The following is a 19,962-nucleotide window of genomic DNA, read 5'->3' on the forward strand; positions in this document are numbered from 1 at the left end:
ATGCAATCCTGGAGCTGAAGAACATCCGAGAGACTCTGAACCAGCACTGGGACAATGTTCTGGGTATGGAGTATACATGGTGTATACCTGCTGCTCCCTGTCCTAGACTTATAATAAAAAAGCACTGAATGACTACCAAGGTTGTTACTGAGGTTGCCGCTGCCTTATTATTCTCTATGTATAGTGGAAGATTTCTTTGTAACCTTGGGAAAAAGCAGCTGTATTTCCCACTGCCCTGAGATATTTCTCTCTCTCTTTATCTATCTATCTATCTCCCCTTGTCGTCCTCTCCATCTCCATCTCTGGACCTGGCTTCCTGAAGGGCCGTCGATTTGATTCACGTTCCTCCTAAGGAACCAGAGGTGGAAGGTTGCAAGATGCTACAGCCACGATCAGTAGAGCGTGCAACGAGAGACTGGGAACCAAAGTGAGGAAACACAAAATATGTGCACAAGTGGAAACAGGCTATGTGCAAACAAGGGTAGCCTCCTACAAACAGAAGATGGGTGCAGGTTAGTGCAAGAAAAAAAAAAACATTGTGCAAACACGAACTCAGCGCTGTCAACAAGTTAATCCCTGGAGGCAGAGCTGGTACTCCTGAAGTGTAATCCACTTAGTAATAAATATAACCAGCAGCGAACGGCTTGAATAGGAGAGCATAAATAGCCCCACCCGGGATGTGATTGGACAGATAAAAAGAGCAATAGTAGCCCCACCCGACATGTGATTGGACAGAGAAACTGAGCAATAGTAGCCCCACCCGGAATGTGATTGGACAGAAACTGAGCAATAGTAGCCCCACCTGGAATGTGATTGGACAGAGAAACTGATCAATAGTAGCGCCACCCAGTATGTGATTGGACAAATAAAAAAAGAGCAATAGTAGCCCCAACTGAGATGTGATTGGACAGATAAAAAGAGCAATAGTAGCAACCCAGGATGTGATTGGACAGATAAAATAAACATTCGTATCCCCACCCGGGGAGAGAAAATGATCAATAGTAGCCCCACCCAGGATGTTATTGGACTGAGAAAATGAGCAAGAGTAGCCCCACCCAGGATGTTATTGGACTGAGAAAATGAGCAAGAGTAGCCCCACCTAGGATGTGATTGGACAGATAAAATGAGCATTAGTAGCCCCACCGGGATGTGACTGGACAGAGAAAATGAGCAAGAGTAGCCCCACCATGAATGTGATTGGACAGAGATAATGAGTAAAAGAAAACAGGTAATGACCACAATCCATGGGAAGAGAAACTATAGTAAAGATAAAAGTAAATAGACCATCAGCACTTTGACAGGGTCTGATCTGTCTGTGGTTCAGCAAGGAAGGAAACCGACCACTACAGCCCCCTGCTGCTCTGATGTTCTCCATTAGGGCAAGAAGAGATGATGTCCCAAACACCTGACCCTGCAACCAATCAGTAGTCTTGTGACTGGTTTTCTTTACGATTTGTACTGACTTTCCTTCTTGTTCACTTTTAGGTGGGCGTTATAAGCTGGGGGACGGTCAGCAGCTGTACTGGACCTAGAAGAAATCCTGGGCCGGTGCCGGAGCTGTCTCGTGACTTTCATACTAATCTCTTTAAGATGATGGATTGACTAAAGGAAGAGTTAAAGGATGATTTGGAATTCCTAAACTAGAGTCTTGTTATGAAGACGCTACACATATAATTATTGGGGTCACCTAATGACCCAATCAATAGTTTCAGGCAGCAATAAAAATAAAGTAAAATAAAGAATATTGGAAAAGTTATCCTCATTTGTAATAACGGGTGCACACTGTAGGGGGCGATGTTATCTGCTTTTGTCATTTTCCAGCGTAGAGGTGAAAGCTATAATCCCATTTGTTCCTATGGGTAACCCCCCGCTTAGTGTTTGCGCCCTTTTTTTATATGAGTTTCTGATGAGAATTTGTTTTACTCGATTTATCAAGTGTTTATTGCATTTTTTACTTTTTTAAAAGGATGTTTCCTATTAATCTGTAGAAAACTGAACTTTTTTTTTTAATTTGCTGTACCAAACAATACAAGGCTTTGTTCATACTGATGTTAACAGATTTCATTACTGTACCCATTACACATGAAAGGCGCTATCAATGCTGAGCATTATATAGAGGTGTTATAACCAGAGATAGGAGGACTCACAGATATCTGGGGGCGCTGGGTCAAATTGGGTTAAAAAAACCAAACGGTTCTGACCAATAATTGATCCCAGGTATCTGGCAAGATAAAAATAGTAGAAGGCGGGGCCGGCTCCAGGTTTTTGAAGGCCCCGGACGAAAGTCTCAGTGGGCCCCATCCACAAGCAGACACGCACATACACAGATACATACACATACAGGCATACATACACATACATAAATAAAGAGAAATTCGCAAACATACATCTAAGACATAAATCCACACACAGTCATATACACGGACATACATAGATATACATCATGCTTGCATACAGACACATTAGAGATAATTTTAATATGGGGAAGCCGGCAGCAGCCTCACTCACCTCCCCCGCTTATCGCCCATCCAGCTCCTCACAAGAATGTGGCTGTGCCGCACTTATTGATGGCCATGACTAACAGACATGGCCGTGCACAGTGCACACTGACACTGCTGTATATACATCACAGGAGAGGCTGGGGATGTACAGCAATAGAGAGACATACAGCTCTGGGGGTATACAGCACTGGGGTGGGTGACATACAGCTCAGGGGGTATACACTATACAGCACTGGGGTGGAGTGTAAATACAGCTCTGGGGTATACAGCACTGGGGTGGAGGCTAAATACAGCTCTGGGGGTATACAGCACTGGGGTGGAGGGTAAATACAGCTCTGGGGGTATACAGCACTGCAGTGGGGGGAAAAACAGCTCTGAGGGGTATACAGCACTGGGGTGGGGGAGACATACAGTTGAGGGTATAAAGCATTGTGGTAGGGGCACATAATTCTGATTGTACACAGCACTGTGGATGGGGGACAGACCGTTCTGGGGGGTACACAGCACTGTGGTGGGGGCGCACAGTTCTGGGGGTATACAGCACTGGGGTCAGGGGACAGACAGTTGTGGGGGTATACAGCATTGTGGTGGGGAGCAGACAGTTCTGGGGGTTATACAGCACTCGGGTAAGGGGACAGACAGTTCTGGTTCTTATACAGCACTGCGGGGGGGAAAGACAGTTTTGGAAGGGTATACAGCATTGGGGGTCAGGAGACACACAGGTCTGGAGGGTATACAACACTGTGGTGGTGGTGGCGGCACACAGTTCTGGGAGTATACTGCACTGGGGTCAGAGGACACAGGTCTGGAGGGGGAGCATGGTGTGCAGAGGCAGAGGGAAGGGAAAAGAAACTCTGTGTCTAGGGAAAGGGGAGATGGTGACCCCTGACCAAACCTACCGCTGGTACATGGGGTCCCTCACCACCCTAGATAGGTTTCGCACTTATGTGCCCAGCCGGATACCTGACCCTAGGTATCCCTAGTGCTGGAACAGATGGCATAAGCTCTTCGTAAACCCCACTGAACGCTAAAGGAAGAAACAAGGGGGACACACGGGGAAAATGCATGAACTACTTATACCACAAAGGAGTACAAGCCACCTGCTTGCACCCAGGGCATGAATAAACTGAATAATATCACCAGCACCAGTCCAAGGAAGGAAAGGGTATATAAGCACCAAAATAATGCTGATGATTTGAAGCTGGGTGGAAGGCAATCTCATGCTGGGTCCTAAAGGTGAGAGATGAATCCAGCAGTAAAGCTACCTATACCAATGAATACTGACAGCAGGAACAATGTAAAGTCAGGGAGCATGCTGTGCAGCCAAACGCTGTGACCTTCTATGGCCAGAAACCACATGACTGTCTGTCACTCATGACAGTAACTCCACTAATTCTGGAACAGTTTTTCTTTTTTCCTCTGTGACACCCATTCTAAATCTGTGCGTGCCCCCCCCTGACTCTTCCTGCCACCATTGGAGGTAAACTATGAGACCACTGGAGGATCTAACGGTACTTAGGGGGGCCAGTGCTGCCCTATGCATAGTGGTCATGTGACTATATCCTCCAATCACCTGTCAGGCCTACCATTTGCAGTGGTCACATGAGGCCTGTACAGAGCAGAATAGGCCAAGTACTGAGACAGACTGGTTGCTAGGGACAAGCTGCCTAACAACCACATAGATAAGACTATGGCTGCCGGGCAGATTATTCATAGTAAGTAAAATATCAGATATTAGACACCATTGTTGGCTTTTTAAGACCTCCCAGCTGTTCTCATATCTAGAGCCAGGCAAATACTCCACCATGGTACACACTGCCGGGGTTTCACAAGGTCATTTCTGCAGTAAAACCTTTCTGTGGAAATTCTGTAGAAATTCTCCTTTTTTTTGGCTGAGGCGACATCACAAAGGCCAGCGAGACAGCGATGTGGGCCTCACATTAAGGGTGGGGGGACATCACTGGGGAATATAGTGAAATAACACGACATCCATGTGCCAGAATGAAGCATACAAAATGGTGGCTGACCCCTGTAATCATTACCATGACAGATTTTGAGCTCTCCCATCACAGTGACGCCATTTTACCACACACGTTTGTAAGCGTTACATTTATATGAAATATTACTATAGATTACATACAGATAAAATACACTATATGCTCTGTACTGATCGTCATACAGTGACAAGCAAAAGGGTAACAATGATTTGAGCTTTTAACTTTTAGGCTTCATATCCCCTCATCCACTACAGCTCTGAGCAGGAGACGACCTTCATTTTATAGACAATCATTTCTATTGCATACATAAATGTGACTTGCAGCTATTTAGCATATGATCACTTATACAGATCCTTCTTATATCACTGCATTGTTACTGTTTTACTCCTTTTTCTTCCTGTATACTAGAAATACTAAATTGATTCACAAGTGAAAGGTCACTGGTTCGAGTCGAGGAGCCGCCATGAAGAAGATTTCCCAAGAATGAGAAACCGCATCATCCAGCTCATTGATAGTGGACTCTCGGCCAAGAAAATTGTCAAACTGCATTATGTGCGGCCATGACAGTTGTAAGAATATGAAATTAAGCACATCCATCAATGATAAGTGCACCTGCTCGCCACTGCTCAATACTTGATCGGGGTATTCGGGCATGCTTATTACTCGATCGAGTATCCCGAGTACTCAAGGACCATGCTCGAGTACCCACCTCACATGTTTTGCGGCTATTAGACAACCAATCAACATAAAGGGATTGCTAGCCATACACGGTAATGCCGTAGCCGTTGGCTACTGGCATTATTGTGGTTGGCCAGCCGGATCACATCATCAGGTCTTATAAGACCCAGAGGGTGCGATGCTCTGCACATTCTCCTCTAGAAGCAGTTTGGGGAGAGTTGATGTAGGAGGGAAAGCTTAGAATACAGCAGGGGTGTACACTTGCACCCTTTAGTGGCTTTCATGTGGCACTAAAAGGGGTTTAAAAATGCATGGGGATCTCCCCTATTTTTGATAACCAGCCCAGTTAAAGCAGACAGCTGGGGGCTGGTATTATCAGGCTTGGAAGGTCCATGGTTATTTTATCCTTCCCAGTCTAAAAATAGCAGCTCGCAGTCACCCCAAAAGTGGTGCATCACATTAGATGCTCCAATTCTGGCACTTCACCCCCGGCTTTTCCCAATTGCCCTGGTGTAGTGGCAATTAGGGTAATTTTTTTGGGGGGGTTGATGTCAGCTGTGTAAGGTTAGCTGGCATCAACCCAGGGGTTAGTAATGGAGGGGTGTATATTCATTATTTTGAAAAATCCACGAAGCTTCGACATAATCCAATGGTGAATAAAGACTTCCCCACATTATGCCTAGTTCACCTATTTATTATTTTTAAGAAATCCCCAAAGCTCTGAGATACTCCATGCAGTACTGGTCCTACGACGTAACCAAAATCGGTATTCCAACCTATGGAACCTTGTTCAGAAAACAAGGCTCAATAGGTCACTGCCGGTCAGCACCAAACCCGTAATTTCTCACACGCGGTGACGTCATTGAGTAACTGATGTCCCCGCGTGTGAGAAATTACGGGTCTGGTGCTGACTTGGAGTGACTTATGAAGACTCATTCTCTGAACGAGGCTCCATAGGTTGGCGTACCGATTTGGGGGATGTCGTGGGACCAGTGCACTATGGATTGCGTCTGAACTTTGTGGATTTGTTTAAAATAATAAATTGATGAATGATTTATAGTGTGGGAAAAAACAATCATAACATAAAATAAATCTGTCATGGGGAAAAAAAAATGCTATTACCCTGCAGCTATGAAGTTAATCTGCAGGTTAATAGCGTTTTGAACCTGCCTGGTGTCTGCACTTAGAGCCCTGCTCCTGGGAGGATATGAACATGACTCCTCCTGGCAGCGCTCCGCTTCCTTTCCTAGGGGTGGCTCCGGCGCTGGCTCAGTCACCGCTCAACGGCAGCTGTAACTACACCTCTGGCAATGAATGACAGCCGGCTCTAATATAATACTATGTAGACCTTAAAACGATAAGTCAGTCAATCACTTTCAATCACATAGTGCTTCCTTACCAGTAAGAAATCACGTTCTGAAAGTCTAGAAGTGCACTGGGGTGTGGCGATGCACTTACAGCTTCTTAGCCTATTGTATTCTTGCGCTAGCATCACCCTCCCCTGGCTGATTTACAGGTCAGTGGCCAGTCTACTAGAGGATATGACTTGTCAATCAGCCAGGGGAGGGTGATACTAGCGCAGGAATACAGCAAAGGCTAAGAAGCTGTAAGTGCGTCCTCACGCCCAATTGCACTTCTAGAAAACGCGGTTTCACACTGCTAAAGAAGTACTTTGGGGGTCATAATGGGATTAAATGACTTATCTCTTAAAGTGCTATAGTCATATTAATGGTTTGAGAGTATAACATATACAGACAGGTTCTCTTTAAATATCTCTAAACCTCTAAGTTAATGCCCCCATTTTCCTGAGTCTTGTGAACTGGGTAATATCCCTCTGTTCTTCTGATCTGCAATCACCTATTGTGAAACCAAACTGTTTATTTTATCATTTAGCAGAGTTCACAGGTCCTCACCCCCTGCTATATACATAGCACCAAACCCTCAGCGAGGCTCAGATCCCAGTAGGAGACAGGCGCAGAGAGACGACTGGGACAAGATGTTACCGCTATTGCTCCTCATCCAAATAGCACGTAAGTACCTGAGATCCCGGGACATTTAATGAGATTAACAGATGGAGCAGGTTTTATTGTAGCGAGTGATATTGCAGAGATGGAGCAGAGTTTCTGGGTCACAATTCATCCTGTATCCAGAAGTGTCAGTCTGTATTCAGGTGTGGACATATAACTAAAGCTCTCCTATAGGAACGCTCCACCTGCAGATCTACAGACTGTCACATATTAGAACAGTGCACAAAATCCAGCAGATACTTTATAGCAACACTAGCTGTACTCCCCGGCTTCGCCCGGGTTAATAACTGCTGTTAACAAAATAGAATGTATTAACAAAAATGTATTCTGCACACAAACACCACAAAACAAATAGATAGAAATGTAATTATTAAACTGTTGCCTATATTAACCAATCAGAGCTCAGATTAATTAACTGTAGCAAAATAGAAGCTAAGCTGTGATTGGTTGCTATTGGCAGCCTGATAAATCTCCAGGCAACAGAAAGCCCTCCCCCTGACAGTATATATTAGCTCACACATACACATATAGACAGGTCATGTGACTGACAGCTGCCGTATTTCCTATGTGGTGCATTTGTTGTTCTTGTAGTTTGGCTGCTTATTAATCAGATTTTTATTTGTGAAGGATAATCCCAGACTTGTGTGTGTTTAGGGCGATTATGTGGTGAGGTTGGTGTATGTGTGGTGAGATGTGTGCTGAGGGTGGTATATGTGCTCAAGTACGTGGTAGTGTGTGGCGCATTGTGTGTGTGTTCATATCCCCGAGTGTGGTGAGTATCCCATGTCGGGGCCCCACCTTAGCAGCTGTACGGTATATACTCTTTGGCGCCATCGCCTCATTCTTTAAGTGCCCCTTGTTCACATCTGGCAGCTGTCAATTTGCCCCCAACACTTTTCGTTTCACTTTGTCCCCATTATGTAGATAGGGGCAAAATTGATTGGTAAATTGGAACGCGCAGGGTTAAAATTTCGCCTCACAACATAGCACCCGGCGCTGCCCGGGACAGTAACAGTCTCTCTGTTTCTCTCCCATTCTCTGTCTGTCTCCCCCTCTGTATATATCTCTCTGTCTCTCTCTCTCTTTGTCTTTCTGTCTCTTTCCCTGTCTATCTCTATCTCTTTCTTCGTCTGTCTCAATCTCTTTCCCTGCCTGTCACTCTCCCTCACTTTCCCTGTCTGTCACTTTCCCTGTCTGTCACTTTCCCTGTCTGTCACTTTCCCTCTCTTTCCCTGTCTGTCTCTTTCCCTGTCAGTCTGTCTCTTTGTCTGTGTCTGTCTCTTACCCTGTCTATGTCTGTTTCTTACTCTGTCTGTGTCTGTCTCTTTCCCTGTCAGTCTGTCTCTTTGTCTGTGTCTGTCTCTTTGTGTCTGTCTCTTACCCTGTGTATGTCTATTTCTTTCCCTGTCTGTGTCTGCCTCTTTCCCTGTCTGTGTCTGCCTCTTTCCCTGGCTGCATTGTGACACTCCAACATTCCATATAAGGGCGTGGCTGCACATTCTTCTGAAGTTCTGGCTGCACTGTGGCTCCCAGCTCCATTCGCTTTAATGGAGGCAGTTTTTTTGCCGAATAACTGTAAAGTGCGGGGTTAAACTTTCCCCTCGAAACATAGCCTATGACGCTCTCGGGGTCCATATGTGCGAGTGTGCAAAATTGTGTGCCTGTAGCTGCGACGGTGCGGATGCCAATCCCGGACATACACACACACATTCAGCTTTATATATTAGATTTTACTATGAGGTTGTTTTTCTTTGCAAAGGATTTTCTGCATGATGATGATATTTTGCAAAATGCCATCATATGGAATACACATGTGTATGACCCTTGTGAACATACCCTAAACTAAAAGTATAGCCTGTAGGGGAGATCGTCACTATAAAAATTGTGTGTGATTTGTATCTTGTGTTACTTCTTATAATAACTGTCAGAGTTGCACTCACTATTCTGTGCAGTCAATTTCTAGAAACATTACTTATCCTGAACCTATGCTGAGCTACACCTAGCATTATACTCCAGAGCTGCACTCACTATTCTGCTGGTTCAGTCACTATCTATAAACATTACTTATCCTGTACCCATACTGAGTTACATTACTTATCCTGTACTGATCCTGAGTTACTTCATGTATTATACTCCAGAGCTGCACTCACTATTCTGCTGGTGCAGTCACTGTGTACATACATTACATTACTTATCCTGTACTGATCTTGAGTTACATCCTGTACTATGCTGCAGAGCTAAACTCACTATTCTGCTGGTGCAGTCACTGTGTACATACATTACATTACTGATCCTGAGTTACCTCCTGTATTATACTCCAGAGCTGTCCTCACTATTCTGCTGGTGCAGTCACTGTACACATACATTACTTATCTTGTACTGATCCTGAGTTACATCCTGTATTATACTGCAGAGCTGTCCTCACTATTCTGCTGGTGCAGTCACTGTACATATACATTACTTATCCTGTACTGATCCTGAGTTACCTCCTGTATTATACTGCAGAGCTGCACTCACTATTCTGCTGGTGCAATCATGGTATACATACAGTACATTACTTATCCTGTACTGATCCTGAGTTACATCCTGTAAACGGAAGAGTAAGGAGTGTGGCCTTAGTCGTCGGTGAAAAGGTGGCCAAGTCCAAAGGCACCTGGGTGTGAGATTGGCCGTTGTGTGAAGGTGACCCGAAACAGTCTTCAAACTGCCCCTTGTTGTTCTTGTTGCACCAACACATACAGGACTGTTCAGCGTTCCATGGTGCGCGGATCAGGAGACTCAGCTCCCCGAAATTGGCCCAGAGTGGCCAAAGTTTTTGTTCTTCCATCTCCCAGTTCTTATGTGCAAGTTGTGCCCCCCTCTGAGGACATTGCATACTACCCTGTCGCCCGATTTACATTGTCTCTTTCCCCGTGGACTCCACTGTTATCTGATGCTCCTGGGCAATGTAGCATAACAATGGACTGGCAACCGCAGACAGAGGAGGGAGAGGAAGGAAACGGCGGACCATGTAGAGTGGGTCCAGGACTGTTGTGCGCCCTGCCAGGAGGGTAGGCGCATTGACAATGCTGCCTACGGCAGGAAAAGACTGTTGCCTATGGGTGATGGCTTTTTTTTAAAGATGAACCCTCATCGGTGTCTGGACGAAAACTCTGGCCTGTGGCCGTAACTCATGTGAACTCTAAAGGAAATGTTTTTATTAGTTCAGGATTCTATGTATGTGGAAATTAAAGTTTTTTGGCCGGTGACGACCATGTTTAAATGGGGAGGTGTGTAGGAGGTGAACTTGACCCTGTACTGGTTATGCTATGTATTCTACAGTATGTGTTACACCAATTATATTGTATATTGTATATTAATATATAAAACTGCTAGCAAGATGCAGGTTCCAGATGTAATAGAGCGGGACTTTTGCCAACAAGTGCCACCTAGTCGTTGGGCTAAGATAACAGCTGAATGGAAAAGATAGGATCAAGGGGGAAGTGACAGATGCGGAAAGGAGGACAGTCGAGAGTTATTGAGAAGGGACAGTAGAAAATAGGGTTCAAGTGAGAGAACACGTGCCCTCAGTGCTAGGGCTGGTCAGTCACCCCTGAGGTAACCCCAAGAGCTCTGGTGCCTACAGCTCACCTTGGTGGGCTTTAAGAGCCATCAGGGCCTAGCATCGAAGGCAGGCGAAGAAAAGGGAGAACGAAGACACTGATTCCTGGGCATGAGAATGAGGTCAAAGATATCAGGGAGACAGGTTGAGGAACAGTACCGCTCACTGAACGAAAGAAAAAGAAAGAAGGTCATGACTGTTATAACGATGTGCAGAATAAAAGTGAGCGATTCTGGTTGGCCAAGTGAACTCCAGTGTTCCATGTTTTACTGTCTACGACGATGACTGCCAGCAAGGTGGGGTGTCACAACCATTTATGGGGTCTCCTTGGCAAAGGAGTGCGGCACTCGAGTGGCCCGGATCCCCCCTCCTTCAACCCAGTAGTGACCTGTGTAAAGACAACACTTCTGGGAACACAATCAAGCTCTACACAGACACTGAGACATGATAAGTGCAGAATGGTGAGTGCAGCTCTGAAGTGTAACACTGGCTGTGAGATTGGAATATGTGTTATTGTTATCAGGTAAATTGTGAAAAATATGTCTGCCCCATGATATAATTATTTGGTTCTCTGCCCATTGTTTCTTCTTCATTCACACTGTCGCATTTTGGTTTTAGTGGCCATTGCTGCCTCTGTCCCTGGATGTGATCTTGGTAAAATACCCATTGATGGTGGTAATTACACTGTGAGTGATGGAGGAAATGTTGGCAGTACGGTGGAGTACAGCTGCCCTCCAGGAATGTACCCGCACCCATCCTTCTCCCGGGATTGTCTCTACACCGGTCACTGGACGGATGAGGACGTGAAGGCGCAATGTAGAGGTAACTGACCACACATCTGCTATAGACATAGACAAAAGAAAACTAATCCCGCACTGCACCATGGACATATGGATTTCTGCCTTGGATTTTCATCAGATCTGCCTTTCATTTCTTTTTAATCAATCACCATTTATGTTTGGCTAAAAAACACATCCACAACTGGGATCTACTAACATTTTGGGCATCATTTAGCTTCTACAATCTCTGTACATAGCAGACTGCAGAATGAGTCTACAGAGAATCGGTCAGTGAGCTGCTCCTGACAGCAGAGTGTACCACTTTATCATTCTGAACTCTTCTAAACCGATTTAATCCCTCTGCTTCCTGGAGAGGTTGCTGGTTATTCTATTCAGTTAGGAGCTAGCCAGGGAGCACTGAGTTTACAGTGAATTGGTCCGTAAGTTGCTTCTGACAGCAGAGTGTACCACATTATCATTCTGAACTCTTCTAAACCGATTTAATCCCTCTGCTTCCTGGAGAGGTTGCTGGTTATTCTATTCAGTTAGGAGCTAGCCAGGGAGCACTGAGTTTACAGTGAATTGGTCCGTAAGTTGCTTCTGACAGCAGAGTGTACCACTTTATCATTCTGAACTCTTCTAAACCGATTTAATCCCTCTGCTTCCTGGAGAGGTTGCTGGTTATTCTATTCAGTTAGAAGCTAGCCAGGGAGCAGAGAGGACGTGTTTTTACTGCTGCTGCTATCTGTGGTGATTGTTGTAATTTATTTATTCTACCCCCTTTCGTTTGTACCCTTACCCGTACACCTTTGGTTATCCCCTAGTACAGGTTTTAGACATAGATCAACTCAGGAAACTCCAAGAAAGCTGCCACAACAACCTGCATAAGCCACTGTTAACTCATTCTGCAACCGGCTATGTCCAGAGATACATAGAGGCTATAGAAGCCAAAAATGTGAATGAGACCCAATAGTAAAAATTATATTTTCACTTAAGGACGATCCACTATTGCCCATATGCATTATATTATTTTTACGCGCTGTTTGGTCCCGTTCCCCTCGCAGCTGTGCGGTGCCCAAGACCGGAAATGTTTGAAAATGGAGATTTTTATCCGCGGAAAGGGAAATACTTTGTGGGAGACGTCCTTAGTTTCAAGTGTTGGGGAGAATTTCAAGCCTTTGCACACGGAAACCGCACCTGTCAGGCAAATGGAAAATGGAGCGGAGAAGAAGCGAAGTGTGATGATCAAGGTACAAATATGTCATAAAAATAAAAATAAAATTGTATATAAAAATTAATATTGGGCGACTCGTTATCAAAATTTCAGATGGTCCTTGTCAAGAACTCCGATGGGTCGCTTCATCCCAGAAACCTATTTGGTCCCAATTAGCGAACATTGCATAGAAACGTTGTCCCCCCCGATCCCCCAAAAAAGAACAAAAAAGAACCCCCCAAAAACCAGAAATGTTTAAGTTTTTTAATGTTTATATACTTCAGTTTCAGGTTTGACATTCTGAGATCCAAAACACATTTTTATTCTGTCAATGTTTCTGTATTAAAGGGGAATCTGTCAACGTTTTTTTGTTTTCTCAGCATGATGTAAAGACAAGGATTCCGATTCCAGCGATGTGTCACTTACTGAGCTGCCTGCTGTCATTTCAATAAAATCCCTGTTTTCACTGTTCTCTGAGTGCTAAGCTTTGTATAACCCCACCCACACCACTGATTGGCAGCTTTCTGCCTATGCACAGAAATCTACCAATCAGTGGTGGGGGCGGGATTATGCTGCATATCTATCTGTTCTCTGAGTGCTGAGCTCTGTGTAACTCCACCCACACCACTGATTGGCAGCTTTCTCCCTATGCACAGAAAGCTACCAATCAGTGGTGGGGGTGGGGTTATGCTGCAGAGCTCTCTGTTCTCTGAGAGCTGAGCTCTGTATAACCCCACCCACACCACTGATTGGCAGCTTTCTGCCTATGCACAGAAAGCTACCAATCAGTGGGGGGGTGGGGTTATGCTGCAGAGCTATCTGTTCTCTGAGTGCTGAGCTCTGTGTAACTCCACCCACACCACTGATTGGCAGCTTTCTCCCTATGCACAGAAAGCTACCAATCAGTGGTGGAGGTGGGGTTACACAGAGCTCAGCACTCAGAGAACAGATAGATAGAGCTGAGGAATCTATGACATCAGGTCCTCTATTGCTAACCTCCTGCTGATAAAACAATGATTTTACCAAAACTACATCAGGCAGCCCAGTACAGCATGCATCACAGGAAGCCGGGTCTCTGCCCCTACATCATGTTGCTGTCAGATTAGGTGGAAGATTCCCTGACAGATTTTACCTTTTTCTGTTTACATCTTTTCTCATACATTCACCCCATAGAGGGCGACTGTCCAAATCCAGGAGTTCCTATCGGGGCTACAAAACTAGGTTCTTCCTACAAGTTTGGAGACAAAGTGACGTATGGATGCCAGATGGGGCTGCAGATGTTTGGCTCTAAGGAGAGAGAATGTATGGAGAGCAGGCTCTGGTCCGGAGCAGAACCGTCCTGCAGATGTAAGGCCATTAGTCTTTATGGCATAAGCTTCCATACTCACCATTGTGTAAACTTTCATTATTCCCCTTTTTTCATTGTCTGATCCTACAGCTACCGGGTTGTAATTTGATATAGTTGTCTGAGATTAAATGTATGGTTAATCCACGTATTAATATATTTGGCACCAAACATACAGTATTTAGGGGTAATTTATTGCTTAAAAAATAATAGTTTTCATTTGATTCCTGATCAGCCTTTGCAACATTATTAAGCTTCGTAACATACTCCATTACCCTATTTCACTTCCATCTCGTCCAAACAGAATGCTGTTTTAACTGCCTATTTCATACCCTTTTAGAAGCTGCTTTGAACTGCTGCTCGAACAAGAATTTATACTCTGCCTTTTTTACAAACACTCTCTGTGTGAGCCTCTCTGCTCCCCTCCATGACGAGACAGTGAGAAAGTTTGTAAATAGTGTTTTAGGCCTCTGCCACACTCACGTGAAATTCACGCACGTGCCGAGAGACACCTATTTCCCCTGCGTGTTGCGTGCAGGTAAGTACGTGTCTCCGGTACGTGCGGGACACGTGTGTTCTACGTGTGCTATCCGCGATAGCACACGTAGAACCGGTAATTAACATACTCACCTGGTCCTTCCTGCTGTCCGCGCTGCTGTCCGTGGTGCTGATCTTCGGCTCCAGCCCTCCCGTCTCCCCGCTGCTGCTGTTGCCAGGCAATGAAGTGAATATTCTATGAGATTAATGAGCGGCGGTCAGCAGCAAGAGGCAGCAGCGGCAGAGACATGAGGGCTGGAGAAGGTAAGTAAATGTTTTGTTTTTTTTTTCTCTGACACGTGTGTTTTCTCCGGCGCGTGTCACACGGGACCGCATCCACACTACACCCGTGTGGTACAGGTGCGGGCCGTGTGACACCCGTGCTGCCGGAGAAAAAATGGACATGTCAGCGCTTTGAAAAACGCACACACGTACAAACGCACACGGACACACGTTCCGTGTGGTTTTACGTGTGTGTGCCTGCTACAATAGGGTAGCATTGCTGAACGTGTCTCCGTGCTGCCGGTACGTGTAAAAAATGACAAACACGTGCCGGCGGCACGGATGTGTGTCCCAGGCCTTAAAGTAGATTCTTACTAAAACAGCAGTTCAAAGCAGCTTTAAAAGAGCATGAGCTAGACTGCTAAAACAACAGTGTGGATTTTAAGAGAGATAGAAGCAAAATAAGGACATAGAGCATGTTACAAAGATTTATAACTTTGCAAAGGCTAATACATAATTGCATTTAGATAAAAAAATACGGTAGTTACTAAAAAAACAACATTTTTTTCTATGTGTCTAAATGGTTACAGACTTTACAGAAACCCTGAGTAATGTCATCCTATAGTCACATATTACTTCACTACCTATTCCTTCTCACCTACTGCCTGTAGAGGGGGGTAACACATGACTACACAAGGTGTGTTTGTAGTCTGTGATCATGGAGACACATAGGTCAGCATAGGAGCTGTATACACACAATGGTAGGATCTAATTATTTCATGCACACTGAAGACTTTCAATATAGAATATTGTAGATGTGTGCTTGTTTGCAAATTTTAATATTGCAGGTTGTTATCGCTGTATGTAGTGTGACAGGGTGACGCACTCATTGTGCTGTTTCGGGTAGCACACAGGAACACTTTCATGTAAAAAGTCCAACAGGTTTATTCACAGCACAAATAAACACATAGGAACATAACAAACACAGTTTTCAGTCCACAGAAGTATCAAAGTAGAGCAATCTCAGCCTCCACGCACTGACTCCGGTCAGTATACACACCCCTCTCAGGAGGTACCATGCGGAGGTTTCACAAACCTCCATACACTGATCCCGGGTCAGAAGAAGTGAACCCTCTCTTTTCCTTCAAAGGATTCCTCCCAGAGACAACACAACCTCTATACACGGTCCCGGTCAGGACAAGCGAATCCTCCCTTCTCTCAGAGGATTCCTCCCAGAGGTGTCACAACCTTTATACACGGTCCCTGTCAGGAGAAGCGAATCCTTCTTTCTCTCAGAGGATTCCTCCCAGAGGGGTCACAGCCTCTATACATGGTCCCGGTCAGGATAAGTGAATCCTTCCTTCTCTCAGAGGATTCCTCCCAGAGGGGTCACAGCCTCTATACATGAATATAGGAGGATGAGGGCAAAATGTGACCAATAGTTAAGGCATCAACAAAGACTACACCCTTTTGTTTAATATAGAGACAAGAGGACTGTGGGAATAGTAGTCAGGAAGTCATAAAATGACCAATTCAAAATGACAACAATTACTGCTTTTTTGCAAAAATATAACAAGTGTTTTATTAATATAATAAATAGCAAAAAAGTGACATGACATAATGACAACAACATTAAACAGAGATCAGGCTAGAGCAAGGAGGTGTCACTGACACAAAAGAACCAGGAGTCCACCCTTCATTGGTACGAAGAGAGTTCAAATCTTCAACATCCTTTGCCGCCACAATGTCTCTGACATGTTCGCGTGTACGCACCCGAAACTGCCGAGTTGTTAAACCGACATACAACAAATTGCATCCACATTTTGCCACATAGATTACATGGTCGGTACTACACGAGATGTAATGCCTAATTATGAACTCTTTCGTACCATCCGCCGACAAAAAAGAGGAGGCCCTATCAATGTTTTTACAGGCCATACACGCACCACAGGGGAAACAACCCCATCTTGGTTTCCCGATGTTAAATGGAAGGACATCATGATGCACATAATGACTATGCACCAGGATGTCACGCAGATTCCTACCCCTCCTTGCCGTCATGAGGGGACGGTCAGAGAGAGCCTTCGCCAACGAAGGTTCCGTTTTCAAAACAGACCAGTGCTTATCAAGAATGCGTCTTATCTCACCCCACTGGTTATTAAAGGTGGATATGAACCGTATTGGTCCAATGCTAGGCTCCGTTTTCTTGGATATAGATAAAAGTTGGTGTCTAGAAGTGGCTCTGGCCCTGGAGTGAGCTCGTTTCACATTCCGAGCACTGTATCCCCTGTCCCTGAACCGCTGGGACAGATCTCCGGACTGTATAGCAAAGGACTCATTAGAAGAGCATATCCTCCTAATCCTCAAAAACTGTCCCACAGGAATAGCCCTGATGGTTGAGGACAAATGGGAGGATGATGCATGTAGTAGACTGTTCACCGACGTCTCCTTCCGGAAGACATCAGTCTGAACAGACCTATCAGTTTGAATCGAGATGTTAATATCCAAAAAGTCCATGGACTCCGAATTACTCCTGAAGGTCATCCTGACATTGCGATCGTTAGAATTCAAAACGGAAATAAAAGAAGATAATTCAAGGTCGGTTCCCCCCCAGATGATGAACACGTCATCGATGTATCTTAGCCAGCACTGCAAATGGGAAGCGGCGCAGGCGCCGTCGCCGAAAATCTCCCTCTCCCAATAGCCGAGAAAGAGATTTGCGTACGACGGCGCGCACGCCGCGCCCATCGCAGTGCCACGCTTCTGGAGGAAGAACCGATCCTTGAAAAGAAAAAAATTCCGTGTCAAGATGAACTCCAGGAGTTCGAGGACCAAATCCTGCATAGATGTCTCCCAGCGGCTCATTCGCAGGAAAAACTTAGCTGCCAACAGCCCATCCTTGTGCTGGATACAGGAATAAAGGGACTCCACATCAGCTGCCACCAAGATAGAACCAGGATCAAGATACAATCCGTCAATCCGCCTCAGGACGTCCGACGTGTCTCTGACATAGGAGGGGAGCGTTTCAACCAATGGATGGAGATAATATTCAATAAATTTACAAATTGGGTCGCATAGCCCTCCTATGCCAGAGACAATAGGACGTCCAGGGGGACAACGGGGGTTCTTATGTATCTTGGGCAGCAGATAAAAAGTTGGAGTTACTGGAAATTTGATGTGGAGCCCCTCATACACTCTTTTGGTAATAATTCCCCGGGATAAAGCCATATCCAGCACACCAACCAATTCAGCCATGAATTCACCAGTGGGGTTGTAAGACAGTGAGACATATGCATCCTGATTTCTCAATTGTTTAAAGGCTTCACGCTCATACATCTGGACTGGCCAGATGACCACGTTCCCGCCTTTGTCCGCAGGTTTGATTACAATCCCCTCCATGGACTTCAATTCGCTTAAAGCGTTTCTCTGTTTCATGGAGAGGTTGTGATGGTACCCCGATCGATCAAGTTTTTTCAGATCTTCCATCACAAGTTTGTTAAAAATCTCCACCTGCGGGCAGAGGGCAATAGGGGGGAACGTGGTTGATTTAGAATACACCTTAGGTGGAAATTTACCTGTTAAGGTGCTCATAGACTCCTCCTCCAATTCCTCCAACGTGGCAATTGCCTCCAATTCTCTAGATGTTAACTGTTGGGAGTCACCATTGCCTCGTGAATGCAGCTTGTGGAGGACTAGCTTTCTTGAAAATAAGTGAAGATCTTTAATCACTGTAAAGAGATCAACATTAGAGTCGGGGGAGAAAGTAAGCCCCAACTTAAGAACCTCCACCTGCTCTTTACTCAGAGAAATATTAGATAAATTTATCACCTGGAGATCGTTTTTACTCTTCTTGTCAAGTGATTGTGGAGGGGTCAACTTCCGTTTCTGGTTGGGGCCTTTTCCCCCCCGACTCTCCGTTCTCAGTGGTAAATGAAATCTTTCAAGAAATTTGTTAGCCTTGTTCCCCACCGGCTGCATCTCTTCAGTTGAGGAGATTGAAGAGAAGGAGCCAGAGCGAGAGCGTGTGCCTTGTTTCTTTAATGGACGATTATGTCTCCATCTGTATACATAGCCACTGCTATAGTCGGATGCATCTCTCTGATATTTTTTGGTCTTAACTCCAATTATCTCCTTCTCCCATTTGGCGAATTCTCTCTCTAAGTCCTCATTCAAAGAGGAGAGCCCCTCATTAGATAGCACCAGAGTGAGTTTCTCATAGATTGAGTTAATCTCCAACTCCAATTTGCTAAGAGTACTCATGTTATGCTCAATCAGCAATTTCATGTATGTTACAGAGCATATATTGGAGGCTGCTTCCCATTTTTCCTTAAAGGTTGCCTCCTCAATCTCAAAAGAGGGGCACAATTGGATCCGCAATCCACGGGGAATCAAGCCCTTCTCCACATACCGCTCCATAAAAGTCTTATTCCACCAGACTCTCGTTTTCTGATTCAATAGTGATTTTAATTTATTCGTCAGTGGAATAGTTGCCTCAGTGTCTGGATTAAAACCAGCGACAGGACCCTCCTTGAAGACCTGATCAATTTTTTGGAGCCATGCAAGTTCACGTGCCCCTGAGTCCATCTGCCCTCTAGAAACTGCTGTGAAAAACACAGAAAAGAGACATGAATATAGGAGGATGAGGGCAAAATGTGACCAATAGTTAAGGCATCAACAAAGACTACACCCTTTTGTTTAAGCAGACTCTTTGATGTTGCCCGGTTATGTATGTAGGTTTGGGGTAATGTAGGAGGAGATTGTCTCCTGCTCTATATTCAGCCCCCAAATATCGGGATTTATGGTCTTAGACGCGCATATGTATATCGCCAGCCCCTTTTGCCCTTTTCCTTGCCCTCTCCTCTAATGGCCGCGGCTGTGGAGCGCGTGCGCGCTGTGAATCCGGGCATGTTCGCGTTGGCCGGCTTCCGTACGGAGTGACGCGTGCGCTCTGTGTGACGACACAGGAAGCGCCCGCGTCAGTTCCGGGAATGCCCGATGACGCGGCCCACTGCCGGATCCCCACCCCGCACGCGACCAATCGCTGCCCGGCTGGACATGGGAG

The 19,962-nt window shown here is 45.3% G+C and overlaps 1 protein-coding gene and 1 long non-coding RNA gene across 2 annotated transcripts in view; both read left to right on the top strand.

Moving 5' to 3' along the window:
* Nucleotides 1-1,709, top strand: LOC142250318 (uncharacterized). Its single transcript, XR_012725171.1, has 3 exons — nt 1-63; nt 323-512; nt 1,486-1,709. It is a non-coding gene; the product is annotated as an uncharacterized LOC142250318 (long non-coding RNA).
* Nucleotides 1,710-7,172: 5,463 nt separating this feature from the next.
* LOC142250319 (complement factor B-like) overlaps nt 7,173-19,962 on the top strand; it is a 53,885-nt gene continuing 41,095 nt past the window's right edge. The window contains exons 1-4 of the mRNA XM_075322462.1: nt 7,173-7,206; nt 11,423-11,626; nt 12,648-12,833; nt 13,970-14,143. Of these exons, the coding sequence (XP_075178577.1) occupies nt 7,173-7,206; nt 11,423-11,626; nt 12,648-12,833; nt 13,970-14,143 (598 nt within the window). The remainder of the gene's footprint in view (nt 7,207-11,422; nt 11,627-12,647; nt 12,834-13,969; nt 14,144-19,962) is intronic.

This window comes from Anomaloglossus baeobatrachus, chromosome 9 (genome assembly GCF_048569485.1).
Source record: "Anomaloglossus baeobatrachus isolate aAnoBae1 chromosome 9, aAnoBae1.hap1, whole genome shotgun sequence".
Taxonomy (NCBI): domain Eukaryota; kingdom Metazoa; phylum Chordata; class Amphibia; order Anura; family Aromobatidae; genus Anomaloglossus; species Anomaloglossus baeobatrachus.